Source organism: Malurus melanocephalus, unplaced genomic scaffold (assembly GCF_030028575.1).
Source record: "Malurus melanocephalus ecotype Western Australia unplaced genomic scaffold, MMel_1.1 scaffold_90, whole genome shotgun sequence".
Classification (NCBI taxonomy): Eukaryota; Metazoa; Chordata; class Aves; order Passeriformes; family Maluridae; genus Malurus; species Malurus melanocephalus.
The window spans coordinates 1,277,763-1,290,239 of record NW_026623322.1 but is presented as its reverse complement, the minus strand read 5'-3'; the positions used below and the strand labels follow the sequence as shown (position 1 = coordinate 1,290,239).

General features: G+C 39.8%; 1 protein-coding gene across 2 annotated transcripts in view; it reads right to left on the bottom strand.

The window, feature by feature from the left end:
* CARMIL1 (capping protein regulator and myosin 1 linker 1) overlaps window positions 1-12,477 on the bottom strand; it is a 189,946-nt gene that overhangs the window by 38,257 nt on the left and 139,212 nt on the right. For both annotated transcript variants that reach the window (XM_057368331.1, XM_057368330.1), the window contains exons 26-29: window positions 12,152-12,283; window positions 7,802-7,977; window positions 5,753-5,840; window positions 2,918-3,067 (exon numbers count right to left, since the gene is read on the bottom strand). In XM_057368331.1, the coding sequence (XP_057224314.1) occupies window positions 2,918-3,067; window positions 5,753-5,840; window positions 7,802-7,977; window positions 12,152-12,283 (546 nt within the window). The remainder of the gene's footprint in view (window positions 1-2,917; window positions 3,068-5,752; window positions 5,841-7,801; window positions 7,978-12,151; window positions 12,284-12,477) is intronic.

Sequence of the window (12,477 nt, the reverse complement as noted above, 5' to 3'; positions counted from 1 at the left end):
TAGGGATTTCCAAAGACCAAGCAAGGCACTGTCCCAGATGAATGCCTCTTTGGAAGTACGATCAAAATACCTGTTTCTCATTTAGAATTAAAATAATCAAAAGAAATAAGGTACCCAATTACAGTTCATAAAACCATATGTTTCTCTTTGTAGCAAAATCTCTCAGCAATGTATCTGTGTCCTGTACTGAGCAGCTCACAAAGCACTCACTGATGCCCCTTTCAGAGGGTTCCTCATTTCCACACAATTACTTGCAWGACACTTAAAAGATGCCACAAATAAGGGCATGTTTTTCAAGAGAATATCTGAAATCTGTAGGATTTTCCCATAGCTGAAATAAAAAATTTGGAAAGTGCTGTCTTTGAAGTTACTAACTCCACACAGGAGATACATTCTTAAGGCTCTTRGTTGCAAAAAACTCAGTGAGAAAACGATTTCAGTAAAAATCCCTGTATCGCTCTGGGGTTAGGTCATTGTGTCAGTGCCAAAGTTCAACAAGGCCAGGTGCAAAGTCCTGCAYGTRGGTTGGGGCAATTCTAAGYACAAACACAGGCTGGGCAAAGAYGGGACTGGGAGCAGCCCTGGGGGGAAGGACTTGGGAGTATTTGTGGATGAGAAGCTCAACAAGACCTGACAATGGGCACTGMCAGCCCAGAAAGCGAATTGCATCCTGGGCTGTATCAAAAGCAGCAGGCTGAGGGAGGGGATTCTGCTCCTCTATTCCTGTCCCGTGAGATCCCACCTGGAGAGCTGTGTCCATCCCTGGGGTCCCGAATGTAAGGACATGGACCTGCTGGAGTGAGTCCAGAGGAGRCCATGAAGAYGATCASAGAGCTGCAGCACYTCTCCTGTAGACAGGAGACAGGCTGAAGGAGCTGGGGTTGCTCAGCCTGGAGAAGAAAAGGCTCCAAGGRGACCTTACAACAGTACCTAAAAGGGGCCTGCAAAAAGGCTGGACTTCTTACAAGGGCAGGTAGTGATAGAAAAAAGGAGAAATGGCTTCAGCTGAAAGAGGGTGGATTCTGATAAGAATATTAGGAAGAAATTCTTTACTGTGAATGTGATGAGGCACTGGAACAGGTTGCCYGGAGAAGCTGTGGATGCCCYATCCCTGGAAGTGTCCAAGGCCAGATTGGATGGGGCCCTGAGCAACCTGATCTAATGGAAGATGTCCCTACCTGTAGAATCATACGAMCTTTAATGTCCCTCCCATCCCAAGCTATTCCATGAATTCATCTATTTATCTATTTTCACAGCAGCAATCAACATCATTTGCAGTCAGGATGCAAAAAGCAGCTCCCAAAYATGGATTACAGTTTTTAATAAATGGATTCTTTAGCACTGACTAAGATTACTGTCTCATGTTTATTTGATGCTTCTTTCACTTCAGAAATTAGATATTGATGAGAATCTGGGTCACAAAGGTATTTGAATRTCTGTGCAAGATGAGGGTGAATGAAGAGAATGAAGACAGATATAAACACTTCTGAAGATAAGTACAGTTAGCATCTAATGCATTTTTTGAGACTGTAAGCATCATCATATTTCCATTATTTTAATATGGCCAAAGTGAAAGATAAGAGCAGAATGACATGATGCTTTCATAAAACCATGGTGATACAAGATAAAGACAGGAGCTATTTTTTACATTTCTAGTATTACCATCCTTAACAGGCTGCAAGAATAAATTTTAAGGCAGAAGGTGGGGTGTCAAAATGAGCCCTAAGCTTAGTGCTCTAGAAAAGAAGCCAGCATGCAAAAACTAACTTAGAGGTACCATGCTCAGGTGCTACATATTTTATYGGAATGTCTCTCCCACAGGAGCAAGGGCTCAAAATGATTACTGAATGCTGGCCATGGAAAGTCTCTGGAAAGTGACAGTACCAGTGATGAACTAGATGATGTGATCAACACCACAAGCCACACAGGGATGCATGAAGCTCAGACAAATATTGGATCAAATCAACTCTCAGTGAAACACGAGATTTGGAAGGGAGAGAGAAACTTTTTTAAGCTGATATTTCCAATGAAGGTGTGCTTTCGTTTTATAGCTAATTACGACCAACTCAGACAGCTGCCACATCAGCCCTGCTGCTCCTTTTGTGATGACTCCACAGTAGGGCTATTCAGGGAGCTGAATCAACAAACCTTCCACAAAAAGCTGCAACCAGTTTTTCTGCTGTTTTAGCTTCTGGTGAAAGCACATGGCCAAGGAACCAGGTAGGAAGGTAGAGGAAAAAGCTCATCCCTTGCAGGAGTGATCACCTGTTAGTGACTAATTTGTAATAGAGAAGTGCTTCCTAAAGTTCCTGTCCAGAGTAAAGTTCCTCAACAGACTGAGCTGTGTGGAGGGGAATTTGAGATTGAGAAGAGTTAGCAAACCATTTATTTGCAGTCATGTGGGTTCACATCTTGTAAGGAGGATGATATGGCACAGWGCCATCTTTATCATAAGGTCACACATAAATCAACTCCTGTTCACAGTCAATAACAACTTCCAGGCAGAAATATTTTTTGTCACAGATGAAAGGAATCCATGTCAAATAGAAGGAAGACAAAGGCAGAAAGCAGCATGTTGTCAAAGGATAGTGTGGTCCAATTATAACCTCAGCTGAATTTCTGTCAAACTGTGCYCAGTGGAAGAGTTGGTTACTGTTTTAGGTTGAGTGATACAAGGGAAAGGCCCTTGGACAGGTACAAGGAAAGAAGTGAAGAAAAGGGAAAAGCTTTTCCTCCACTGAACAGCAAAATGCAATTCAGACAAAATCTTCCMAGCTTACATCTACTTCTTCTTAGAAGCCAGTTCTTAACTTCAGTTTCCTGATACCATGAATTTGCTCAATGGTATTCTGAGAAGTCTTTTTCCCTCCAGATTACCTGTGTATTTTAACCACATGGGCTGTGGAATGTGTCTTACCATACAAGTGTCCAGATCCTCCAAACGTTCTATCTCTGTCAACTCCTCAACTGTGATCATGGAGCGTTTCGTGGGCTTTTCTTCAGCCAACTCAATCTCCAGTGATTCTTGCTGTGGGAGTGGTTTGCCACGTCTGGTCAAATGGTCAGCCTGGAGACAAAGATAAAGACAAGAACACAACAGCCAAATTTAAAATAGACAAAAAGAACCCAACCAGAAAGTTTACAGAATTTCAGTGACCAGAGATCCCGGAAGACCAAGTACAAAAAGCAAAGCTCAGTTATGTTAGTCTTCACACTGGGTTTGTTTTACAAAGAATATAGAAGTGTGGAGGAGAAGCTTTTTCTTGAACCACTTCTTTTGAAATTAACAAAGACATGTACAATTTCAGCCAATATAATTTTCACAATTATTCAATGGCCAAAATGTTAGAATCCGCTAYTCACACAAACAAGACAGCTTTAAATACCTCAGTCCTGTTTCACTGAAGAAATAGATAGGGAAGAGCTACAGCAACAATAATGTCTGTTTTCAGACCTGCATAGCAAAAACTGTTACTAGGACCACAGAGAGAATGTTATATAAACCACCCTGGATTGTATTTGGAATGGAGTGGGCTCATGATGTCAAGAAAATGTTGAAATATTTTCTAGCTCTTTTGCTAAATGAAGAGAATATTAAATAAACATCTGCTAAAGGCAAATATTTGAAGATCAGCTGTCCCAAATCAGTTAGTCACAGAAGTCTTCAAAGAAGCAGTTAGACAGAGCCATAGTTTACTGATTAACGTCAGCGCAACTCGGGACAACCAGCGGATTGCAGTTTTGTTGACCACCAAAACAGGTAAACAGATGACCTGAGTCAATTATAGCTCATTTAGTCTGGTGTCTGCTGAGGAAAAGCAACTGACAGCTGCTGTGGATTTATCTTCAAGCACACTCAAACAGCTGCAATAATAATTAATGCTAATCACCATCACATTAGGCAAACTGAGGTCTTGTCAAACAAGGTTTATTTTTCAAAGTTGCCTCAAACACTACTATGCCAATGCAACAAACACAGASATTTGTGGGTGGTTGAATTAGTAGAACATGACACTCCAATTAAAGGAGCTGGCTGAGAACTGTATCAGTGCATTTAATCTTTGCTGTACTCAGAACTAGCTGCCAGCTCTCAGATTGCAGCTGTCAGCTGAAGATTAGCAATGTCAAATCAGACAGGAGTTCCTCCACCAGTGCTTTTGAGACCAGTGCTCCTCAATGTTTTCATCAGTGTTCCACTATCTGAAAGAATCCAAAGCTAACAGAAACATAGCAGAGTTAAATGGTGAAAGGGACGTGATAGTAATGTAGGCCAAAATGGATCACAAAGCAAATCAACCCAAACCAAAATGTACAGGCAGCCATTCCTCAGGAACCAAGAGCACTGGCAGTTGGCCATTTCACAATCCTGAAAAGCAACAAGTGTCCAGAAGGCTTTAGTGGGAGGGAARTCTAGAAAAACCCTGTCCTGAAAATGAGCCATCACTGAAACTCTGACAAAAGGATGGGATTCTTATATTCTATGTAAACATTYCTTGGCTATGTAAACACAAGGAATAAGGAATATCAGGAGAAAGACAATTTCACTCCTGTGTACAGTGTTGCTTAAAACACTTAAATAGCCTGTGTGGTTCTGGAAACCATAATTTTAAAAACAACTTCTTAAACAGCTGGAAAAATTGTGGAGGATTTTCAGTGAATTGACTCAAAAGCTGGAGAAAATGACGTAGTGTGCAGGAATCAGGGTATGTCCAGGTTGTGCAACACCACTGGACAGAAACAGCCCAAACACTGCCCATTCCAGCTGAGCCTCCTCCAGGACAAACTGAAGCTCATTCATGTGGTCTCTCCCACAGCAGGCTGCTGCTGCTGCATGGCTCCAGAGACCAGAGGTTGTACACTTTTACACAATGCTACTCTGTATTACAAAGATCCATGCTCAAATAACTCAGTCTTCTATTAAAAAAGAGAAGGGGGTGCAGAAAGAGTGATTTGTTTTTTGTGTGTGAGGACTTTCACAGAGAGGAAATAACGAGAAATACATATGTTTCCCTTATTTTGTGGAGAAAAGCAACTTAAAAAAAAAATGACTGTAATTTAAAGCCAGAGAAATTTGAATTAGAAATGAAGAGCAACTTTAATCAGAATGACCATCCACTAAGTTCTTTTAAAAAAGAGTATTTGATTGTCCTTACAAAACCCTGTTGCATCAGAAGCAAAACTGTTTTTCTGTGGATACACAGTTGTTTTTTTTTACCACTCTTGATGAGGCAAGTACCTCTATAATAAATATCTGTCCCTCCCGACAGCTCAAGACCTTCAAGTAACARTGCTTCCTTTCCTACATTCCTACTCCTTTCTCTTCAAACTTGATACCTGCATTTCTGAGGTAACCTCATTCAGGGAACAAGGTCTCAGCAGTGCCTAAAGAATTCTAAAGAATGAAATCCTGCCTCTCATTTCATGAGCAACCAACCCTTACACTCTCACCTTGATTAACACTGTCATGGTCCTTAACTAATGAGTCAATGCTGCATCCTGACGGCATTTTTAGTTCTAGACATGACAAAAGTTCAAAAGGTAATGGGACAAATACATAACACAACCTCTTCCAAGGCTGCATCTCTCTTAAAGCAAAGAGGCAAGAGCCCCAAAATTTCAGAAGATGTCAACATGTCAATCAAAATAAGACCAATTTCAAAATATAGCTGTCAAAGGAGAAACCGAACAAGTTATGAATGTAAATAGCATTGTTAAGATCTGGCAGATTAGATATCAACAGGAAAAAACTCACCAGTTTGTGATGGCAATGGGAAAGTGCATCCAGGATTTCATCTACAACTCGGTCAGACAGGAAAGAAGCCACTGTCAGCTTTACTTCACTGTGTGAGGATTAAAAATGAGAGAACTTCTTAATTCACGCAGGAGATTTTCATCTTTATTACCCATTCAACAGTGTGACGATTATCCACAGTGCTGTCATTTTATGTGAAGTAAAACATTACAGGGTGTCAGGATACATGACTGCAGGTTTCAGAAATAAACTCATGAATCACACAATAAACACAGGAGCCTCTGTACCATATTTAACCTGCTTCTAACAGTTTTCCATGAGATGAAATGAAAACATCTGGTAAGAGAGCTGAATAAAAAAAAAAAGAAGTGAAACTSAGAAAGGAACACTCCGCTGAAGTCAGACAAACACAAATCTCAGACGAGTGGGATTAGGACACTGCTGCCTATTTAACACTATGAACAACTGCAATCCATTCACTTCCTCAATTCCTTTTTGTATTGGTCTGCCAGTGAGGACAAGTGCATAATGCTGGTTCTCCAGCCAATGCTAACASAAGTTTGCTTCCTCTTTTGCTCCAGGTAACCACTTTGTGTCTCAAGATCTTCATGTCAGCCATTTCCACTGCACAGATGTATGTGGAACACCACCACACCTGAACTAAGATTTCACTGGTAACTCCCTCTCAAGGAAATGTGTACCTTGAGTACCCACTCCCTTGGGATCTTTGGTGACAGCACCAAATGCTCTGGCTGTGGATGGCAGCTGAGTTGGAGCCAAAAAACCTGACTGCCTGATCTGCAGCCCCAAGCTCCACCTCTGCTGCCTCTGCACTTTTAAGGCCAACTCTTTCAACTGACAGTTGTCAGTGACATGATTTTGATTTATGGTTTTGATGTGTGGACAGAGCTGCACTGGGTTAACAAAGCTATTCCTGTCTGGGGYTAGCACTACTGCCACAGAGAGCCTGGAGAAATAGGTAAGGAACTCCTTGGAAAGGCAATGTAGTTCAGAGGGGTATAGAATGATGGCCAAGCCACAGTGGGAAGAGAATGAGAGTGAAGGAATCTCCCTCAGCTACCAACACTAATTTCAAATAACACAAGGCAGGAAGGATCATAGTGTGGCACCTTCACCTTATTGGCAGTTCCAGCTTTTACAAGTGGAAGGGGCAGTATTATTGTCTTGGGGCTAAGATTTGTTTGATGGGACTGAAGTGAAGAAAACTTTCTTCCTGAACCATTTAAAGCACTGTGAAGGCATAGCTTTTCCTGCCTATTTTGCTGCACTCTGCAAAATTAATTCCCAAGTCTTACTGTTTTCTTCATCTTTGAAGATATTAGCATCACGATGCCAAATGTCATGCCTTTCAAGCATCAGGCAGAAAGGAATTTGAAAGGTTTAAGTACAGGTCAGCCACATTCTACTGCGTAAATATATCCTCTGGTATACATTCAATATGAAAAAAAAATGAGTAAAAGGTCAGGTAAAAGCCTCCTTTTTAAAAGGACAAACTGAGAGTTATTTAGGGCAATGGTTTCTGCTCCAGGTTTGTGGTTTGAATATCCAAGTTTCTCTTTCTTAGGTATGTCTGTCTGCTGTGCACAACTCCCACACGAAGTTTTAAAGTGATTGCTACAKCTATAGGACAAGACCAAATGTAACAACAGACAAAGCACTGCTACCAGTCACAGCAAAAGTGCAATTTTCCTTCTATTACACTAATTCAGTGTTATGTGAGAACACAAAAGCTTTTTTTTAAAGTGTCAGCCATGAAAACATTACTTGTGTACCACATACCAAATCCTTCACTAAATAAGAGACAACATGTATTAATGATCTAAGTCAATATCTCTAAAGATTCCAAATATATGAATCACCTGAAATAAGCTCCTTAGACCTGTAGGACAATTTCCTGCTCTCTGAATGCCGCAATATAGTTTCTTGTGAGTCACAAAAGCATTCCATAATTCTTCTACTACACAGACACACGTACATGCAAACCCAAAATTCAAATTCCAATTTTGTTAGATTAGTCTCTTAAAGTACCTAATTTTATTGAGGATATCAATTCCAGATTGCTCCAAGAGGACATTTTTCACAAAAGTGCGTGGGATGGAAATCTTCTCAGTGCTGGCYTCAATGAGGTCTTCACGGATGCGAGCCTTCTTCATTACATTTGGGCAAAGGTTTTCTGCTGCATCCACCATAGACTCAAGGAGCGTCTGCAGCACAGTAAGCAAAAAGTAACATTAGATATTGGGATTTACWTCATCTGGAAGGTGACAGCATTATTTTGGTGAATAGCACTATGACACTTTTAGATTTGCAGTTTTTACAATTTTCCTACTTTCCAATCCATTTTGTATCTAGCTGCAATATAAGACATTTTACAAAATACAGCTTTGAGAATCAACACACTTGTTCTGAAAATGACCCACAACTGTACTTGTTTGCCTTTTCAAATATGAAACATTTACATCTCTGTGTGTTTAACTGTTAGCTTCCCTTGTGCACCCACCACCCCAGTGGATGCTCTGCTGCAGCTGCCTTCCCTCTAAATAGTGCCCTGAATTACCAATTTTCATCAATGCTCCAGACCTGCCAATTTGTAAGAAACATCAGTAAATGAAGAAGGGAGACTCCAGAGAGCTCAGCATGCTGTACATGGCTGAAATATACCAGCTGAATATTAAGAAGTAGCTACAAGTGCGATCTGCATTTGGCATGCAAACCTTTAATATATGGATCTCGTTTATAAACASGTAAATCKAYRGAGAACTTGAGGTGTAGCCAACCATTTTTATTCACAYAGWGTCACAGAATGGATRAAAGRTGGAAGGGACCACTGGAGGTCATCTAGCCCGACCTCCCAGCTCCARCAGGTTTCCCCAGAGCACATGGCACAGGATCGTGTTCAGACAGCTTTTGAATAGCTCCAATGAGGGACACCCCACACTCTTTGTGGGCAGCCTGTTCCAGTGCATGGTCACCCACACAGGAAAAATCCAAAGGAGGTGGGAAAAAAGGAACAGGCCAGAGCCCTGTTTACTGAAACAGGCCAGCTTGTCTCCATTCTGACCGAGGGTTGATAACCAAACAGGAAAAGGTACTTACAAATGGAAAAAAAATGAAACAAATCTTCATTGGAATGGTGTACTAGGTAAGCCCAGATCTTAGCCAGGCATTTGTAAATTGTACAAAAATAAGAAATGCACTCCTTGAAAACTCTACTGATGTCCTTTTTCGTCTCAATCCCATTTCACAGGTAAGTGACCTCAGATTCAACTCCATTGTATCAGAGCTTTTTTCTCTTTGCACAGCCCTACCATAACTAGTAATTTTTTTTTTATGTAGACATTGACCAAGAAAAAAACCACCATTACTGCATAATAATTTCAATGATTCAAAGCAGCATCTCTCAGTCTGCAGCTCTTAAAGATTGAAAAAAAAACCCAAAAACAACAAAGCAACATGAATCAGCCACTGTGTACAGGAAAGTCCAATCTTTACAACATTTGATTTACAGTTGTAAGGGACAACTGCCATTAAAGCTAATAATATAGCTTGTTTCTGGGTTCTCAAGATGCACATTAAGAACTCTTCCCACACTCCCTCCTTCAATCCTCAGGCAGATTCTGGGGCAGCATAACTAATGAAGAGACTTTCAAGCTGCTGTGGCAATATCCCCMTGGGGGATGAAGAACTTAAATGTTAGAGAAAACTGAGCCAGGTAAACTACTAATGAGAACTCCTGACACATCCGTTTGTCCCCATGGCATTTATTCACTGGTACACTTGTGCAGTTTACTGTGAAAAAAATCCTTAGCCTCTCAAGAGTTACTGATGGATGACAATCATAAAAGTGATAGATTTACTATGTTGAATTACAATTGCAGTCTATGCATGGTATTTCAAAATGATTCATGTGAAAAAATGCTGCATGAAGGCACAGTGGAAAGTAACAGGAAAAACTAAGCTTTTCCTGAAATTTCCATAATCCATTTTTACTCAAAACTGAGAGAATGTGCAATTTAAAAGTCAAATAGAGTTGGGATCTTATCTTTAATTGTGCAACTGAATGTAATTTCTTAAATGGTGGATTTTAGGAGTTGATTTCACGTGACTATTATTTACAGGAGGTATCTGTACAGAAACCTTTCCTCACCTCCTAATTCCATCCCAAAACTTTTCAGTGATGGAAAGCCACAGCTACCAATATTGGCTGTGAAAGGGCACACATTTCACTCACAAGGCTACAAGGGTCAGTCACAAGGGAAAGAAGAGAACAAAATAGAGCTCACAGTAAAAGAAYCTTAACATTCAGGAGAAAGATACAGCGAGGAAAAGGACTGAAGGATGATGATATCAAAATAAAAAATGGAACRGGGGTGAAGCCAACAAACCCTTTGCACTAGGACAAAATTTAGGAAGAATACTTTGAGCACTCAGGTTCGCACAAAACAATCGAGTTTGGGTAGGCYCCACTTGTCTTGCTTATTTTTCCTTGGGCCTTTGCTGACCAAATAAAGCATCTCCAGGGTCTGTGTGTCCACAGTGACACCAGGAGGAGAAGAAAAAGGCAAGGGTCTTGCTATAATTTCTCCTTTGGTCAACTGAACTCACTCCAAGATGTTGTTTTTCCTTACTCTAGCTTCTTTCTTCACCCCTCTTCTTTCCCTTGAGTTAAAAAATATTTTTTTWAAAAAATCTCTGATTTTCYCRAACAATGTTCATTGACTTTAAACAATTTCCAAACTTCTTTTTAGAATCAAGCTCTGGTTGCTATGGAAACTAAAAATCAAAACTCCTTTTACAGCACACAGGATATTTTTCCTCCAACAATTACAAAAATAACTGTCCTTATGTGAGCTCCCTTATCTATCTTTACAAATAACAAACTACTTATGATGTTTTGAATTGACCTAAACAACTGGGRAAAAAATAATCCTTGTCCACATTCAACACTTTCTTATCCATGTATAGGACTTAAAGAAAAACCTTTACACTTTAAGTGAAAATTAATAAAAATGGAGTATACAAAAGGCATTATGTCTTTATAGTTTCTTGTAAGCCACTTAAACCTGAATGCCACACAAATCAAAAGTAAATGTAAAAGTCAGAATGGTTGAGCTAAATTGATTTTTGTTGTAAATAAGTAAATGTTTAAATGGAGGACACATTGACTCAGGAACATTCCAAATGCTGAAGAGACCTTTTTTTCCCTTCTATATTACTCTCCAGGAWGAACTTACTCAAGTGCATGAGCCCAGCATGAAGGGCTGACCTGACTATTCCTGTCTCAATAGTACCCCAGAAGTTCCACTGGGAAAAATCTTATGGATAAATCACTTTCATGTCTGCAGAAATCTTTACTTTACTTCATATAATGGGGAAAGGGAGAAACATACTAAAAATAGAGCACCRTTTTCCTCCTCATTAACTTTTTAATTTCAAAAAAGTAATTAGTAATATGGCATTATTATTGCTCTTCATTATATTCCCACCGACTGAAGCATTTTCATGTTTCACTCGAAAGATCAAAGAATCTGAAGAAGGTTGCAAAGTGTTTAAATACAACAGAACACAGGCAAAGCAGCTTAGTCATAAAACTGAAGTTGATCTGAGCTGCCCCAGARCCATATTTTTCAATTCATCAGCTTACATACAGATCCCAAAAGTTGTGAAAATGTCTCCACCTTGTCTTCTTCCTGTACAGATACCCTTGCACATGGTGTTTGTATGACTCCTCTTTGCTTGTTATACAGAAGGAGCAAACATAACTGAAGGTTCAAGTTTCTGAGCACAGAGGTGAGAACATTTGCARACCAATGACATCTATTTCAAGAGCTGAGGTTTGGCAGGAAGCTTGTGAAAAGATTTCCTGTAAAGCTGCCTGTACTAATTCTTTGGGCACTCTCAGTACATAMAAATTACCCAAATCAAACAGTAAATTGGAAATCTTGCATCATGTTCAAAACTGACTGAGGAAAAAATCTAAATGGAATCTTAAAAGTTAGCTTTCACTCCACTGGGACTCCTTAACTACTGAGMACTTTATTCCATGGCATGAGGCTTCTTAGACTGCTTGAGAAATACCTTTATAAAGGGTTGAAGGAGCAATTGATTAGCCTTTCCCTTCTAGCAGATGAAAAAAGATGATAATAAACAGTATATGCTCCTTCTGCCACTGAAAAAACTAAATCAAATTTTCATTATATTCCAACTGGGCAAAAATCCAAATAATAAGGCCTGAAGTTATAAGAAACTAATAATGGAGATATAGCTACCTTACATGCACACCTGCTGAGAAGAAAAATAAAGTGGCCTTTAGCAACAAAACCCCTCAAATTTAATTATTTCTGAATGTGAGAGATGGTAACACATCCATCCACAGACCTTAAGCTGCTCATCCACGACCCTTGTTACTTCTCCAGCCATGGATTCAAGTGTCTCTTGGATTGGGTTGGAGAGTGAACCATTTGCTCCTGCCCAAGAAGCACCACCAAGGTGATACAGATTTGGTAAGAGCTGTAAGACAGGAAAAGTATCTTCAGAAAGCAGCCTCATCATGACCTGTCTTCAAAGCAGGACAAACAGCAGAAAATGTCTTTGGCTAAGTCAAAGKCTGTATAAATTAGAATTATCTTATCACTTTAAATACCACCTATGTGGTAGTTTAAAGAGAACATTCTTTTGTGACACATTATTATTTTCACTCCCCA